The sequence below is a fragment of the Panthera tigris genome, chromosome E1 (genome assembly GCF_018350195.1).
Source record: "Panthera tigris isolate Pti1 chromosome E1, P.tigris_Pti1_mat1.1, whole genome shotgun sequence".
In the NCBI taxonomy this organism is placed as follows: Eukaryota; Metazoa; Chordata; class Mammalia; order Carnivora; family Felidae; genus Panthera; species Panthera tigris.
In genome coordinates, this window is record NC_056673.1 from 13,062,615 (window position 1) to 13,080,311 (window position 17,697).

Consider the following 17,697-nt stretch of genomic DNA (forward strand, 5'->3'; position numbering starts at 1 on the left):
TTTTTGCTTAGAAAATCCCAGGACATGGTTCTGGCCTGCCCCGCTTGACGGTGGCATTGGACACACAGTTGAGTCTGAGATTGGCGAGACTGATCTGTCTGAAAGGGGGATTGGCCCAGGGTGCTGCAAGAGGCCACGGACCTGCCCTCGGTTGGGGCCTTTGCCATCCAGAGAGCAGCTCTGCTCAGGCACACCTGGGATTTCCAGCCCTTGGGTATGGTTCCCTGACTAGAGCAATTTCCCAGCTAATTTCCCAGCCATGGAGAAGACTCTTATCAGCCCTCAGGGTGAGGCAGTTTGGACTGCAGGGGAGCGCCCCACACCCCTGGGACACCCAGCCTCCAACTCCCACCTCTAGAGGAAGTCCCAAGGACACCTGGCCTGGTTTGAGGGGCAGCCAGCAAGGCCTTCCTGCTTCAAGCTGAAGCCTCCAGTACCACCCAGGGTGAGCTTGGGCAATTCATTTCTCTTCTCTGAGCTCATTTCTTCATCTGCAAAACAAGGCATGGGGTCGGAGGAGGCCTCTGGCTCCAAAAGCCAACATGAGGCCTCTGCCCCATCCCAGTCCCCGGGGCCTTGCATTCCTGCCCTGAGCTGGGGTTGAAGACAGGGGTACAGAGGGGCTGTACCCCAAGATCAATAGTGGCCTCTGGTTTTTGTTTTTGTTTTTGTTTTTGTTTTTGTTTTTGTTTTTGTTTTTTTGTCCTCAGCATTATTGGGACTCACCTGGCTAGGGCCTCTACCTATGAAAGAAATCCATTATCATCCCCATTTCACAGATAAGGACACAAGCTCAGACAGGTGAGGCAAATTACCCAAGCCCTCACAGGCAGCTAGTGGCAAAGCCAAGGATATTAACCAAGGCCGTCTGCTGTTAGGCTTACCCGGATGCATCTGAGGGAGCCCAATGGCAATGTGTAACTGATGTGGCCCTTGACTCTTCTAGGCACTTGCCTCCCTCTGCTTGTTTCAGGGAGGTGGAGGCCTGGCTAGGACAGGACAGGGCAGGTGATGGGAGAGGAGAGGTAAGCTATAGAGATGCCAGCCCAATGCTAAGGTTGGTTGGGCACAGGCCAGGCTTGGACTCGGACAGGTGGATGGAAGGTGGTCTACAAGGACAGAGGTGGGGGTCCTGTCACAGGCTCTGGAAGTATCAGGTAGCTGGACCAGAAATGTCCTACGTCCTCTTCTGCTCTCCTGGCCGCAAACCTCCCAGGGACAGAGCTCCCCACCTGGGGGCACAGGTAGAGTGAGAAGGATGTTTGGATATGGGGATGGATCCCCGGTTTGGGGAGGGCTTCAGCCTGAGGCCACTCCACCCAAGCCCTTGGCCCTGCTCTGTTCTGTTCTGCCAGGTTCGTTGGGGGTTGACAGCTTTATCTTTGCCTTGTGACGAGTGGCCTGTGGTTTTCCTGCCAACAGCTTCTGTTTCCGGAGGCTCAGCAGGGCCGAGGCGGAGCCAGGAGGGGCAGTGGGGCTGGGCCTGGGTGGCCCCACTAGCCCCGCCCCCATCCATCTTTGGGAATTTATTTGTCCACAGACAGGGCTGGCCCACAGTCCATTGCCTGCCAGGGGCCAAGAGCTGCTCTGACCACCCAAGGATTCTCCTTCTCAATCCAAATGCCTCCAACTAACCCCTGACTCCTGACCTCTGGCCCCAAGCTGCCTTGCCCTACCCTTCCTAAGGGCAGGAAACCCCTAGAAGCTCCACTGTAGACGTGGGCGTTGACGGTGGTCTCACCTCAAGAGCAAAGGCTGTGCAAGGCGCTCAGTTCTCAGCCCCTAGCCTGGCCCACCATGGCACAGCGGCTCCAGGATGAGCTGTCTGCTTTCTTCTTTGAGTATGACACTCCCCGAATGGTGCTCGTGCGCAACAAGAAGGTGGGCGTCGTCTTCCGCCTGATCCAGTTCGTGGTTCTGGTCTACGTCATCGGGTGAGTCTGGGCCCCCTAACTGCCACCCTCTTGCACCAGCTCCCAACCTGGGCCTTTTCTCCAGGCTCGGGGATGCCCCCCAGGATCCCAACGAGCCCCTCTTTCTCTCCATCGGTTGTCATCCTCCGTGACAAACTGTAATGCTATTCGGAAAGAATGGAAGCCTGATAACTCACTGTCAAGATGGGGACACTAAGGTAGAGAAGGGAAGCCTTGCTCTGGGTCATATGGTGAACAAGAAGCAAAGCCGTTGGGTTCTAAGGAACTGACTCACTGTTAACAGTCTTTCAAGTGGTGAGTGGCGCTGGAGGCCAGGGCCCCAGCAAACCACATCCAAGTCTTAATTCTGACCACCCAGCCAAGCTGGCCACTACTAAGAGATGGAGGCCACACCCCATTTTATAGGCCAGAGAGGGAAAGGCCCTGCTTCCACCTGCCCCACCTAAATTAGAGGCATCCTGCAATATTTGAGACCCTCAGAGCAAAGAAACTTCCAAATTCAGAACACCTGGCACCTAAACGGTGGCATGTCAGGCAGAGGTTGGAGGTCAGTTCAGGTTGCAGGGATGACTGCTCCTTTATGGGCATCTTGAGACCTGTCCCGCTGAGGCAAAAGTAAGGTGGGAGTCCCCTGCAGTCTGGCTGTCCTGGGAACCGTGCAAAGGCCATCTTCTTAAAGTCAGTCTTGCTGTCCCAGAAGCCAAGACAGGCCTGGCAGGGGCTTACCCATGTGTGTGCTTGTGTGAGCACGTGTGTGTGTGTGTGTGTGTGTGTGTGTGTGTGTGTGGTGTATGTATCTGTGTTGTACCTAGAGCTCTGTGTGGATGCATGTGTTCTCATGTGTCTGGGCATGTGCCTACTGGGTGTGTCCCTGGGGTTGGGTATCCACATGTGCATGTCCTGTGGCTAAAGTGGCTAGCTACCTTACGTGTTCGTCCCTGCATGTGTGTGGAGGTGGGGAGATCATCATGTCCACTCACAGTGATGCTGCAAAGGGTTCTTGAAGGCCCCAGGGCCACTGAAAGGGTTTCAGCTCCTGCTGAGGGGTTGAGGGATGCCCGGCAGAATCATTTTGCTCTGTGATTCTGAGGGCCCTGCCCCTCTGCTCTCCATATCCCCATTTTTGCTGTGGGACCAAACCAGGACTGCTGACTGGAGCCCAGGGCAGGCTGACCAGGAGGCCAAACAGTGACCATATCTCTCTGGGCCCTCCAGGGCCTCTGTTATCCAAAACAGCCTTCCCTCTACCCCCATCTGGCCCCCAAGGTCTCAGAGCTGGTCAGATGGAGTCAGAGCCAGGACCTAGGCCTCTGATACCTTCAGCCTCTGCCTCCCCGCTGCTCACAGACCAGTTTGACATCTGCAATGTCATGTGAGCTCCTCCAGAAAGGAGCAGTGGGTCCCAGCTAGAACTGAGACCTCCTGCCCCCAAGACTTGGTGCTGCCTTCTCCTTTCCCACCTCACACGGGCTCTGAGAACTTTGCAGTGAGGCACTGATGCTATGATGCCAGGCACAGGACAGGCTTAAAAGTTCATCCTTAGCTGCGCTCCTGATCCTCCAGGGAAAAGAGAGGTTGCCCACCCAGGCCCAGCCCATCCTTCACCCAAAGAGATGGGAGACAGTTGTCCTCACTGTGACCCCCGTGGCTCCCTATTTCTGCTTTCAGGTCAGCACTGGGACCAGCACCAGGACCCTCTTGTGTGTTGGTCACAGCCTGTCAGAGGGAAAGGGACAGTCCTCCCCTCCCACCACCCCACCCCTAGCTGCACCATATGCCCCAAGCCACCATTCAGTCCTGAACACATACTTCCAGTAACAGGGACCTGCCTACTTCCCTCCTTCCTTTCCTCCCTCCCAAGGACAGTCTACTCAGTTTCCAAATGGATGTGGCCTCCTCAGTGTTGGTGATGCTCAGAGACAGTGAGTGATTTAGTGTGGATCTCACAACTAGAAAGAGGCTGAACCAGCTCTGAATCCAGCTGCAAGTTTCCAAAGTTGGCCTTGAGATCCTGGAAAGGAAACATCCTCAGAGAGGGGTACCGACTTGCCCAAGCGTATAGCAGAGAGAGGAAGGCAGGGTGTCCTACGATACCCACCCCCCCACAACCCCACCCACAAGCCCAGACGTCCAACTCCTGCTGTCTCTGGCACCCTCATCTGGCCACTGCCCACTGCTTTGCTAACCACTCAGCTGGAGATGGAAACCAGCCTGGACTTGGTCTTACTATCTCAGGTTTCAAGTTCCCAGCTGTTCCACAAAACAAGGGCGGGGAGATCCCCTCTAAAGATATTGTACACAGGCACATTCCTGAGGAGGAATGGCCTTTCTTTACTTACCCCCCCACCACCACCCCTTCCCAAGGCCGCTGTCTGTCTGGTCCTGTGGTTGCTGCAGGGTACAAAAGGGAGCATGGGAGAAGAGCCAGACTCCTGCATTCCAGAGACAAGGGCACAAACAAGATGGGGGATGGACGGACAGAGAGACAGAACTGGACAGAGGGACAGACATTGGAGCACAACCATTCCGATGAAGAGACAGGTCCTGAGACTTAGAGATGGAGAATTACTGAGATGGAGGCAGAGAGGCTGAGATGCTGAGAACCCGAACAGACTCTGAGGAGGGAAACTGAGGCTGTGTTCTCTATCAGTCACACTCTTCTGGGAAATCCATGGCAAGTGGAGCGAGCAAGTGGGCCTGAGGCCCCAGTGGGCTGAGCTAAGCTGTTACTCTTTTGGGCTCAAATTAAAATGGTTAATTTGTGGGGCGCCTGGGTGACTTAGTTGGTTAAGCATCCAACTCTTGATTTTGACTCAGGTCATGATCTTGCAGTCTGAGATCAAGCCCCGAGTTGGTCTCTGCACTGAGTGTGGAGCCTGCTTGGGATTCTCTCTCTCCCTGTCTCTCTGCCCCTCCCCTGCTGTGGTCTCTCTCTCTCTCTCTCTCTCTCTCCCTCTCCCTCTCTCTCTCTCTCTCTCAAACACACACACACACACACACACACACACACACACAAAGTAAATAAATAAACATTAAAATATTTTTAAATGGTTAATTTGCAGTTAGAACTATCTCCTGGGTGGTGATGCGCTCTCTGGAACTCAGCATATAGGCTGTGGGCTGTCATCTATGACCTATCAGGCCCATACAAGAGTGTACTGGGATATGTCCCTGCCTGGAGGGCTCTGGTTTGGAGAAGAGAGAGGTCTGGCTGCAGCTCACAGGAGAGTCCCAGTGGGATTTGTGAATGCTGCTTGGTAAGAGGAGTGTGGGAAGGCTTCCTGAAAGAGGCAACACAGTGGTAGAACCACCTTGAGCAAAGAAGCCTAGGGGCTATAGTCCAGGAAAGCCTGTTCTTGGCTTTCCTAACCCCCTGTGCACCTCCACACAGAGTGCTTGATAATTTCACATGCTTCTAAGATTTTCATATGAATCCTGGAACACACCAATCAGGGATTAGGATAGATACAAATTATTGCTGGGAAAAATGCATTCAGGGACATTTCTACAGCATCTTCTCTGTGCCTATTTCTGTGTTGGGCTCCATGAGAAAAAGGTGGGGTACAGGGTAGGCAAAGGAAAAATGAGGAGTGAAGAATGAGTTGGCCAGGACTTCTTTGGTTCCTAGTGAAGGGTGGGGCTATTGAGTGGTTTATATAATTGGAAAAAAAAAAAATCAAAGCAGGCTTTAGGCCTGGCTGGATCCTCCATGATGAGAGCACAGGAAGAGAAAGTTCCACAGGGAAATGGTGGGGAGTTCAGGTTGGTCCCACTTAGGTTCTCCAAAGAAGCCAGGATCTTCTCCCCTTCCCCACTCTGCCATCCTCTGGGCTTCATTCTTAGGCAGTCTCTCTGTCCTCATGGTGGCAAAATGTCCCCCAGCAACTCCAGGCTGATGTCCCACCAGCTTAGCCATCCCTGGGGCATAAGACTGTATCATTTTCCAGAGTTCCAGCAAAAGTCCCAGATCCAACTCTTACTGGCAGGGGTTAGGTCAAGGGCCTACCACAAAACCAATTGTTATGGTCAAAGAAATGAGATACTTTGATTAGTAGAGTCTGGTTGTGTGACTACATGGTCCAGGCACTCATGCTGGAAAGCAAGGTATGGTCAAAGGTCCTGGGGCAGGAAAGGAACAGCAAAAGAGTCACTAGGATTAGGCTATGGATAATGAGAGAACTGAAGGGAAAGGAAGTGGAGGGTGAGAACAGCCACTGATCCAGACCTCTGAACGCCAGGCTGAGGAACATGGGGAGCCATAGAGGGTAGTGGGGAGCCATAGAAGGATGTCTATCAGGGGAAGGCCCAGGGCAGGCAGGTGTTGGGGTGGGGGTGGAGGCCAGAAGTGGGCAGCTGTGAAGAGGCATTAAAAATGCCTCATTAAAAATGTTTAAAAACACAAATTGTCAGCCTGACTTATCTGCAGACTGCAGATTGATTAACCTCTGAACACTCAGCATGGGTCCCAGCTGTGAATTCAGTCCTTCTCATGCCTGGAGTCTGGTCTTAGCCCTCCCCAAGGCTTCTGTGCCCCATAGCATGTGCCTGGGCTGGTCAACTGCTGCCTACAGTCCATGGGTACACCTTGTGTCCCACCAGCCACAACCTACCCTCCCGTCCCATGCCCAAGTTCCCTTGGCATCTGCCCCAAAGAATGTGGGGATAATGGAGAACGAGGGTGTGAGGATGATACCTGGGCTTTGAGGGGGATACAGTAGGTATGGTGTCATCTTCCAAGATGAAGGCACCAGAGGGGCAAGTTCGGTGGGGACATGAGGCATTCAGGTTGGTCCCACTGAATTTTTGTTTTGAGATAGAAGTCAAATGCCATAACATTCACCCTTTAAAAATATACAACCCCGTGGTTTTAGTATAATCACACAGTTGTACAACCACCACTATCTAGGTCCACAAAATATTCACGAGTCCAAAAAAGAAAGCCTACACTTCTTAGCAATCACCCTCCATTCTTTCTCTCTCTACAGCCTATTTTGCCTACTCCGGACATTTCATATAAATAAAATCATATAATATGTGGCCTTTCCTGTCTGGCTTCTTTCACTTAACATAATATTTACTAGGTTCATCCATGTTGGTTGTAACATGTATCAGTAGCTCATTCCTTTTTCTGGCTGAATAATATTCCACTGTATGGACATACCCCATTTGGTTTGTTCATTCATCAGTGTATGGTCATGTGGGTTGTTTCCGCTTTTGCCTCTTATGAATAATGTTGCTGTGAACACTTGTATACAAGTGCTCATACAGACATATTTTCAGTTCTGTTGGGCACATACCTAGGGGTGGGATTGCTGAGTCAAGGGTAATTCCATGTTTAACTTTTTGAGGAACTGCCAGCCTGTTTTGCAAAGGGTTGAGTTTGAGTTTGAGGTGCCTGTGTGATATCTGGGGTGAGGGACCAAGAAACAGGGAAGGAATGTGTGTCACAAAGCAGTGGGCCATGTAGACATGTATGTAAGTTCCTTGAGTGCAGAATTTTGGTTTGTTTTGTTCACTTCTGTATTTTTAGTGCCTAGAACAGTGAATAAATAACAAATAAGTATTTGTTGAATCACTAAATGAATGTGTGGAATTAGATCTCTCAGGAGAGGTGCAGAAGTAGGGATAAAAATCTGGGGACACAATGTATCTGTGACAGCTCGCACGAGGTTCTGTCTGGGCTGAGGATGGCAGCCAGGGCCATGGGGGCAGATGGACATTTAGAGAGAAATCACTGACTCGAGACAGTGAAAATAAGGGAATTATTTATCACATGCCTACTGCATGGTCATTTCCTTAAAGAGAACTCATGAGAACATCCCCTAGTCACCTAGACTTGTTTTCTTCCTGGGGCCCAGCCCACAGTTGAGTGCATGGTAGGGCCTTGCTCATATTTGTTGAATGAACAGCATTTTTGAGGTAGGTGCCATCAACTCTGTTTTACTGAGAAAGCCAGGACTCAGAGAGGTTTTGTCCTTAGCCTGGTGAGGCTAAAGTCACACAGCTGCCAAGCAGCAGTGCCGATACCCTAATCTTGGCTCCTATTCCCTGGGGGTGGGGGTGGGGATGAGGGTAGGGGGGGCACTTGGCCAGTCCTTCTTGGCCAGTCCGCTCTGTGCCGTCTTCCATGAGGGGCTGTCGGAGAAAAGACTCAGGACAGGGTATTGCTGAGGATGAGGTGGAAAGAATGAGAAAGATAATGTCTGGAAAAGGAGGGACTTCTGAAGATGTTCATGTCTTTGACATCAGACCCCCTTGATGGTGACAGCTAGGCCAGGTCAAGGTAAGCATGGGTGCGGGGGGCTGATGCCACGGTTAACCCATTATTATCAGAACCGAGGTCATTGATGTCAGATTGACTTTACCATTTTACCCCCAGGATTGACAGTCCACGAGGGCGGGCATAGCCGAGAGTGACTGTATCAGCCCCTGCACACAGCCGTGGTGTGGCTCCACTCTCCTGCCTCCTAGCAGACATGCTGATGCTGGGCTGTTCAGTGGAGAGGGGCAGAGACCTGGGCCGGGACCTCAAGCCTGGGGTCTGCCCCTGACTTGGGAAGGACATTCCCTCAGACCTCCGTTTCCCCATCTATACTGTAAGGAGTTGGTATTGGACCCAGAGAGAAATTCTATTGAGATGTTGGATGGGGGCTGCAGAGAGGGAGACCTGTGACCCTCTTATAGGGGATCAGGACATGGAGCAGCTCCCCATCACCCCCAACAGCTCCTCTGAGCTTGGGCATTAATCCAGAATCGTCCCTGGAGGAAAGAGGTTAAGGAGGGTAGCAGTAGGTGATGTCCCCAACTCTCCCTGATGAGGCTGGAAGCACTGAGGACTCGAGGCCTTTGTCATGCCTCACCTGTTTCCATCTGGGACCTGCAGGGGGCAGCAGTGACCATGCTTAGGCTTGGGGGCACCTCCAGAGCCAGGCTGGGGGAGGGACTTAAAGAAGATGAAGAATGGACTATGGGACTGGAGAGGGATGGACGGGTGGGATGACTTCTGGGCCCTGGGGCAGGAAGACAGCCCCCAAAAAGCTAAGCTCTGGGACTAAGATGCCCAGAGAATTGCTACCAGGCCTGAGCTCTGGGACGCAGGAGAGAGGCTTTGAGCTCTGCTTGGACAGGTGGGCTGAGGGTAGGGTGAGGGATGAAGGGGATATAAACATACCTGCCTACAGTCAGACACAGCCACAGGTGTGCTTACAGATTTCCCCTGGAGATACATAGCTACACACTCTGACGGGCACCACACATGGACAAACACACACACACACAGAGTTACCCTGAATCTCCATGCAGTCTCTCCTGAAGGAAATGGGGCATACCCAGGATCCTCAGTTGTTAAGTAACAGAAACCAAACCCAAATTGGCTTAAATAAAGAAAGGGAATTTATTAGCTAATGTAACAGAAAAGTCCAGAAGTAAATTTTTTTTAACATGCCTCAGGCATGGCTAGATCCAGGAGCTCAACCATTATCAGGAGGCTGCCCTCTCCATCTCCTGGCCTGACTTTCCTCTAAGTTGGCTTCATTCTCAGGTTTACTCTCTCCGTGAGGTAGCAAAATGCCTAACCTTAGTTTTGGTCTTATAGCTACATTGTTTTGCTATCCTGCAGAAAGGATGTCTCTTTCCAAGTAATTCCCAGAAAAACCCTGGCCTCATTGCTGAAACTCCCCAGGTTGTGTGTCCATCTTTAGACCCATCACTGTTGCTACGGCGATGGAACATTGATTGGCAAGCCTTGGTCGTGTGCCCCACCCTCCAGCCCCCAAGGTTAGGACGGAGGTAAATTTCATTGAACCTCCCAGATGGAAAGTGAAGAACCTAAAACAACAGGGGTTCTTCATGCTGGAAGGGAAGGCCAGAATGTCCCAAGACAGCTGGGAGGCCTCCAGCCTGAGTCACTCCCACAAAGGCCTCAAATGGAGCCAGATAACACAAGCTCTTCGGAGGGCCACTTGCCCCCCTCTGTTTCTCTTCCAGTCCCCCTTGCCAGGGGCTCCCAGCGTGGCTGAGATAATCATAGCTAATGTCTCTACAGCACTTACCGCACCTGCCAGTCCCCACTCTAAGTGATCTATGTGCATTAAGCCACAAGTAATATTGGTACTATTATTATTATTCCCATTTTACAGATGAGGAAACTGAGGCATAGAGGGATTGAAGAGTTTATCCCAAATCACACAGCCATGGGTAGTGTAGCTGGCGTTCCAATGCAGGCTCTTGGGCACCAAATACCAGGTTCTCAGCCATCATGCTCTGCTAGGTCTCAGTGGGAGAATCTTAGGAAGGAAGGAGAACTCTGGCATAAGGATTATGGTCTCAGAAGCTTGGCCTCCAGGCCCCAGAAAATCCTGCTTCTTGGAAAAGGATCTGAGAGAGTCCTTCAGCGGTTCTCCTCCCTGGGAATTAATATTTTCCGGGGGAAAAGCAGGGTGGAACTTCAGGTACAGGCCAGCTCAGGGAGGCAGGTGAGGCTCTCCTGCCCCCAGCCCAAGATGTTAGCTTTAGGAGCAAAGAGTGGCTCAGAGATGCTTCTGGAGACAGGAGGGCAAAGGATTTGACATGTCTAGCTGGTGCCAGCAAGGGCAGAAGCCCATGTAACCTCATGCCATCTTTGAATGGCTCTGCACAGCTCTGGTCGTTTTAACCCCCAAAACACTCCACAGGTGGGTGTTTGTCTACGAGAAAGGCTACCAGACCTCAAGTGGCCTCATCAGCAGCGTGTCTGTGAAACTCAAGGGTCTGGCCGTGACACAGCTCCCAGGCCTGGGCCCCCAAGTCTGGGATGTAGCTGACTACGTCTTCCCAGCCCAGGTGAGCTGGCTCAGGGATACACCTTCCACCCACAGGGCCTGGCTCGGAGCAGGATTGGACTCTGTCCAATAACAGATGGGACCAGTCCAGCTCCTATCTCCCTCTGGGCCTCAGCTTCCCTAACCACCAAAAACAGGTTGTTATATCATCCCACTCTGCCATCATCTGTTATGGAGGCCGCTGGGTATCATGTGGATTCTGAGGGCTTGTTGGGGCAGTGCTTGGGTTCTGGGGGGGGTGCTGTTCTCCCAACTCAGAGCCCTGGTCTCCCCTCCCCTGCCCCTCACTTCCAGGGGGACAGCTCCTTTGTGATCATGACGAATTTCATTGCAACCCCCCGGCAGGTTCAAGGCTACTGTGCAGAGGTGAGGACTGCTACCCATCCCCTCTCCCCGCTTCCTGGACCCAGGGAAAAATAACATGGAAGAGAAGGTCCCCCTGGGGGTTGAAGATAGGATTCCCAAGGAGACTGCAGTGGTGAAATTTTAGGCATAGACTCACACAAAGTAACAATCCGAGATTTCCCTCCCAGCTGTGTGTCAAGCAAGGTGCTGAGCCTCCGTGCTCACCCAATCCCCAAACCCTAATGTCCCTGTTCCCTGCCAGCTGACACTGGTAATAGGGCAGCTGGACATGAGCCCAGAAGGGTCCTGGGAGGGGTCTGGGGGGAGGAGGAAGCTGTAAGCAAAGTTCACCCCAAGGTGCTCCAAGATTGCCCCACGACTTCCCTAGGGCCCTGGGGGTGAGAGGAGAGTTTCTTAGAACCCACCCAAGGGGCCTAGGACCAGCAACTCTCCCTTCCCTTAGCACCCGGAAGGGGGCATATGCACAAATGACACTGGCTGCACCCCAGGGAAGGCAGAAAGGAAGGCCCAAGGTAAGCTCAGCCTCCTCCTGTCCCCCTGCACAGCCCTGAAGCTCCAAGCTTCCTCCACCAGCAGATCCTTCCTGCTCTCTCCCTTGCTGCCATCCTAGCCTTGGCCTTCCCTGTCCCAGACCCAGACACATTTCTGTCCTCAGGTTTCTGCTCTTGGGTGTCCCATCACTGGGGGCTCTTGTGGATGAGGGGCCTCCTCTGTATCCCCAGCTTGGGATGAGCACCCACGGGTTCCTCCCTTGTTCCAGGTATCCGCACAGGCAAGTGTGTGGCCTTCAACGACACCGTGCAGACATGTGAGATCTTTGGCTGGTGTCCCGTGGAGGTGGACGACAACGTCCCACGGTAATGCCTTATCCATCCAGGGAGCTAGAAGCAGGTTCCCTAACCCAGACAGAGGGGCATCCGGATCCAGTTCTGGAAACGATCTGTCCTGCCTTCTTCCAACCCCACCCTTACCCCATCTGTATGGCCCAAGCCAATGATCCCCCTGGCCCCTGGTCATTACAGCACACCCATCTCCCACAAAGCCAAGGCCACAGGAAGATCCCATAGGTTATCATACCCCCACACCCGTGACAAACTCTGGTGGGCGCACGGGGGACTCCTGGGGAGGGGGCAGTGAGTGAGTGCAGTCTCCTCCAGCCCTGCCCTTCTCCAAGAGGCCGAGAACTTCACTCTCTTCATCAAGAACAGCATCAGCTTTCCACGCTTCAAGGTCAACAGGTTTGTGGGGAAAGGGGGCAGAAATGCAGGAGCCCCTCGAGGCTGTTCCAGCTGGTCTTGACTGTCTCTGTCACCTTCTACTCTTGCTGATTTCACTCTGGAGACAGAAGCCTGAGCTGGGCCCCTCGGGTGGGCTGCTTTTAGTCTCCAAGGGCGGGGTTTAGTGGAATTTGTGATGGATCCCCAGAGCTTTGGGGCATGGTGGGCAACCTCCCAGCTGGCGTTCTGCGGCCACTGATGCTCTCCACTCCCATTATAGGCGCAACCTGGTGGAAGAGGTGGATGCGGCCTACATGAGGACCTGCCTCTATCACAAGGCCTTGCACCCACTGTGCCCCGTCTTCAAGCTTGGCTATGTGGTACAAGAGTCAGGACAGAATTTTAGCACCCTGGCTGAAAAGGTATGGTGCCAGGCGAGTGAGGAAGGCTGGGTCCTGGGATCATCAGGTCAATGAAGGCTTTTAAGTCCCAGGTAGTGCTCCCCTCCAGCCTCTCTGGTGAGGGCTGAGTATATATATGCATCTATTCCCTAATATTGGGCACTCCTGAGGGTCAGGCCTGAGTCCTCAGCCAGCCTGGCATGGACCTGACACGGAGGAGGCACCCAGAATGATTGGATGTGGGCAGATCTTATCACCTGGATGTTTGCTGAGGTCACACTGTTTTTTAAATATTAGATAAAAGCAGCTTGAATTCCATGACCCATGGCCCTGAGAAATCCTGCACCCTGCCCAGGATTCCTGGGAATTCCAGAAGCTGGAATTTGCACAGTCACCTGGGGCTCCGAGAGAAGCAGTACCTTATAAGGAGCGCAGACCTATCTGACTGGGTTCAAATCCTGTCTCTGCCCCTAACGAGCAATGTGACCTCAGACTAGTCTTTTACCTTGAGTGTGACTGAGCTTTTGCACCTACACAGTGGGTACAATAACAGTACCAGGCTCAGGGGGGTTGTCTTGAGGATCAAGTGAGCTCACACATGGGACAGCACTTCAGTGCTGCCTGGCATGTGGCAACCCCCTCCCCCCCCCCCCCCCCCCCCCCCCCGTACATGTTCCCACGTGATCATTATCATCCTTCTCCTGCAGGTGCCCATTTAGGGCAGGAAATCAGCTTATTTTCTGTGATATCACACATACACACACAACACGTCTAGCACAGGGGCCAGCAAACTTTTTCTTTAAAGGGCCAGAGAGTAAGTATTTTCAGCGTCACAGGCTGTATGGACCGTGTTGCAATCACTCAAGTCAGCTGCTGTAGGGCAAAAGCAGCCACGGATGATACGCAGACAGACTCGGCCCTCTGGCCTCAGCTTGCCAAACCCTGGAGGGGGTTACACTGGAGCAACACATGCCACCCGAAAGCTGAATGTTGGACCTCCCTGTCCCTAAAATCTCCCCGTCACCTGCACTTCTTACCCTTCCCCATCATCTACAGATGCCTGCGTACCTGTCTCCTGCTTAGTTGCCCAGCTCTCCTCTCACTCTGACCCCTTCCCAGCACTCCTGTTGCTCAGCCTAACCCTGCGTGTCCCTGATTCTTGCCTTGCCCAGAGGAGCTTTACTTGTTCAAGTTTTCTCTTCCTAGCCCAGGTCTTGACAGACTCACTATTCAACACGATTGCCTTCCATGCTGTGACTTTCACTAGGAACTCAGGAGTCAGTGACAAATGAGACAGCCAGCCCCACCTTCATGGAGCATACAGTCTTAGAGGAGATGGGCTAATAATCACACGAAATAAATATATGATTTCAAACTGGCAAATGTTCCAGGAGAAAACACAGAGGGAATAACAGGCACACACTTGAGACTGGAAGGTGTGGTTAGGGAAGACCCCTCAGAGAAGGTGACCACAGGATAAGAAAGAGCCAGCCTTTTGGAACTAAGGGAACTTTATGTGCAAAGGCCCTGAGGTAGAAAGAACTTGGTGTGTTCTAGAAACCATCGGAAAGTTGAAGTGTGATGGATGGGAGGTGGGGCCAGCGAAACTGACAGGACCTTCACCCTGAAGCAGCTTCTCAAAGTCTCTTCCTGAACAAACAAAAAATGCTCCCCCCACCCCCCGCCCCACTCAAGAGATTGCTGGCATCGGCATAAGACAGGAGTTTCTTGATCCCGAAATCCTGGATCTTAAACACCCGTGTCCCTGCAGGGCGGCGTGGTAGGCATCACCATTGACTGGAACTGTGACCTGGACTGGCAGGTACAGCACTGCAAGCCCATCTACGAGTTCCACGGACTGTATGAGGAGAAAAACCTGTCTCCAGGCTTCAATTTCAGGTGCCTGTCCCCCTGAACAGGTGCACACAATTTCAGGTGCAGGACCCCACCGGTGCACCCTTCCTTGGGGTCCCAGAACCCCTTGAGGCCAAGCAAGTGTGCCCAGGAAGGAAGCAGAGGAAGCCGGGCAGCTCCCATTCTCCTGGGACTGGCCAAGCAGGGAGCCCACAGGGAACAGGACCTTGGCAGCCTGAGCTCCGCCCTTTGAGGCCTGCCTGGCCAGGGCTGGCAGGGGAAATTGCCGACCTCAGGAGTTAGGGTGAAGGTGGAACACAGCATTCCCGGAATGAATGTTGGGGGGCATGGGACTGTCCTCACAAACCTCTGAGGGCTCCTGCTGAGCTCTGAGAACACTGGACCTGAAACTGTTCTCCATCACTCATTTCTGCAACCTCACCCTTTCCCCAAGGTTTGCCAGGCACTTCGTGGAAAACGGGACCAACCACCGGCACCTCTTCAAGGTGTTTGGGATTCGCTTTGACATTCTCGTGGATGGCAAGGTGAGTGTCCGGTGCGAGGGACAGCCAGAGACACAGTCTCAGTTCCCGTGAGTGCTTGTTAGGTGTCCACGGTTATGGACAATGGGAAGTTGACTGGGCTTCATTCGGTACTTTTACTTCTAATAACAGATGGACCCGGATACCTGCTGAGGGCAGGTCTTTCCAGTCTGTGACCTCACCTCCTCCACTACCTCCCTGTATCCAGGGAGGCAGAGCCAAGGTCAAAACCCAGTGCTTCTAACCAGCAGCTGGGTCCCCATGTAGAGCTAGAGCTGTGGGGAGCAGTCTGTGGGGCCAGCTGATGGCGGGGGTGGGGGCAGATGGGGAGCCCCTTGCCCCAGGTCTGGCCTTAGGGTTTCTGAGAAAGGCCGCGTCTACCTGGCTCCTTCTGACTGTTAATTCTTCTCTCCCTGGGCCCTGCCACCAGGCTGGGAAGTTTGACATCATCCCCACGATGACGACCATCGGCTCTGGGATTGGCATCTTTGGAGTGGTAAGTGTTAGAATCACGGGGCCACTGTGCCAGGGGTTAGTCCCTCCTCCACATCTCGGTGGCAGCCAAGTCTCTCACCCCTACTGTGCCTACCCCACTGCCTCAGACCCACAGTATGTCTGCAGAAACTGAGGCCCAGAGCTGGGGCAGGACAGAGGTGGGCTGGGGTGATCTTGATGCCCTGAGGGAACAACAGAGCATCATCCCCCCCGCCCCCTTCAAAACCTAAGGTGTGGATAGGGCAGGACTGAGCCAGGCCCCCACAGCCAGTAGGGACCGATGTGGGCTGTGGAGGGCTCGGTCCTCGCCACCATGTTATATCCACCATCTCGCTGCCCTCAGGCCACGGTTCTCTGTGACCTGCTGCTGCTCCACATCCTGCCCAAGAGGCACTACTACAAGCAGAAGAAGTTCAAGTATGCGGAGGACATGGGGCCGGGGGCGGTAAGAGAATCCCTGAGTTGGGCCTTTCTGAGGTCTTAGGCCCACGTGTCTGTGTTGGGGGGGGCCAGCTGCTTCCCTGGAGCTGACTTTTTATCTCCTCCAATGCTTACACAGGGGGAGCATGACCCCGCGGCCACCAGCTCCACCCTGGGCCTGCAGGACAACATGAAGACATCCTGACCCTCGGCCCCTGACTCCTAACCGGACACAGCATGACGCTTCAGGCGGGGGCCCTGGTGGGGTCCCAGCCAGGACACAGAGGTCTCCTCAGGAGCTCTCCAACCTCTTAGCCAGGCAGACACTAGGTTGCCTGCGGCTCAGCGTGGACACTGGGAGAGACCTGTGCAATTCTGGGCTCTGGCCCCAACTCCACAACCTCCAAGGGAGCTTCACCCAGCCTCAGCCACTCCTGGTCTAGAGCAACTGGGGCTGGGCAAGGCTCCTCTCACACTCCTGTGTCAGAGAAGTGTGCTTCTCTCTCTGGGCCCTCACGCTACCACACTGCCTCACGTCTCTAGATCCATGCTTTCCCATATGGCAGACACTAGCCATGATGACAATTTAAATTTATATTAACTTAAATTGAATAAAATACAAAATTCAGTTCCTAAAACTAGCCACATCACAACTGCTAAATAGACATGTGTCTAGCGGCTGCCATATTGAACCACATAGAATACTGCAGAAAGTTCCATTGGACAGCTCTGCGTAAGCCCCATTTCTTACTGGCCCCAGATTTGCCTAGGGACCTTATCGACAGTGCAGGCACCTGGGCCCACCTCAGACCTCCTCAACCAGAATCTGTAGGGCTGGCCACAGATCTGTAAGGATGGCAAACTCCAGACCATTTTTAGGATATAAGTTCAAGAACTGCCTCTGATTAGGTATCAGATTCAGCCTGGGCCTGCATGGCCTCGCAGATGCAGGTACTGAGCAGGTGTGCGGTGTGTTTATAAGCCACGTGGCGTCTCACGTACACACCCCCGTACACACACTCATCCACATGCACACCCCCTTCCCATCCACACTCTGTTTTTGAACAGCTAGAGCCCTGCAAACACAACCATCTAAACGTACCTATGCCCTCGAGTACAGACACATGGTCCATGCCACAGCACCTCCATGGGGATATGCTTCTCCCCAAGTGTGTCAGGCTGAGACTGTCCCTTCTAGCCATGAATCCTTACTCAGCTACCTCGGGTTGGGGTGGAGACCTGGCCAAATCCTGGGCTTCCTACTCCTGTCCCAGCCTCAGCGCCTAAGGCCTGCCCAGTTCTGTTTGAACACAAGGTCTGGGGAAAGTGAGGGGCGGAGTACAATAAAAGGAATGAGGACAAACCTCTGCCTTCTGTACTTTTCCCCACTTTTCCCTCTCTGAAACTAGGTGTCCCCATCTGTGAAATGTGGGGGGCCGAGTTGAGAGATCTCTGAGGTCCTCTGCATCTCTTGGTAGACAGTGGTGAGCCAATATTTACGTCTTCAGTCCAGCAGGGGCAGTACTGGAGGTCGGCTCACCTCTGTCCATGGGCCACTGTACCCGAACATTGGAGCTCTTCCTGGTCCTCCGTATGCCCCTCCCACAGCTTTGAGAGGCCTGGCACTCAGACAAGCAGATACCCTCAGA

The 17,697-nt window shown here is 53.2% G+C and overlaps 1 protein-coding gene across 2 annotated transcripts; it reads left to right on the forward strand.

The window, feature by feature from the left end:
- The first annotated feature begins 1,013 nt into the window (after positions 1-1,013).
- On the forward strand, positions 1,014-17,430 carry P2RX1 (purinergic receptor P2X 1). 2 transcript variants are annotated; one of them, XM_007076169.3, is made up of 12 exons: positions 1,404-1,934; positions 10,607-10,754; positions 11,048-11,119; positions 11,562-11,631; positions 11,880-11,976; positions 12,277-12,357; positions 12,617-12,758; positions 14,509-14,636; positions 15,046-15,136; positions 15,564-15,629; positions 15,972-16,073; positions 16,188-17,430. In XM_007076169.3, exons 1-12 carry the CDS (start codon positions 1,798-1,800, stop codon positions 16,251-16,253), a joined length of 1,200 nt encoding a protein of 399 aa, XP_007076231.1. In that variant the 5' UTR covers positions 1,404-1,797; the 3' UTR covers positions 16,254-17,430. The 2 variants fall into 2 exon arrangements, with proteins under 2 accessions (XP_042822783.1, XP_007076231.1); XM_042966849.1 differs by lacking the exon at positions 12,277-12,357 and having other exon boundaries at positions 1,014-1,934.
- The last annotated feature ends 267 nt before the right edge of the window (positions 17,431-17,697 follow it).

Excerpts from the sequence above, each read along its gene's own strand:
- P2RX1 (XM_007076169.3), top strand. The coding sequence starts at position 1,798 with ATGGCACAGCGGCTCCAGGATGAGCTGTCTGCTTTCTTCTTTGAGTAT. Across the intron at positions 15,137-15,563 it reads ACATTCTCGTGGATGGCAAG|GCTGGGAAGTTTGACATCAT; the intron begins GTGAGTGTCCGG and ends CCCTGCCACCAG. Across the intron at positions 15,630-15,971 it reads GGATTGGCATCTTTGGAGTG|GCCACGGTTCTCTGTGACCT; the intron begins GTAAGTGTTAGA and ends CGCTGCCCTCAG.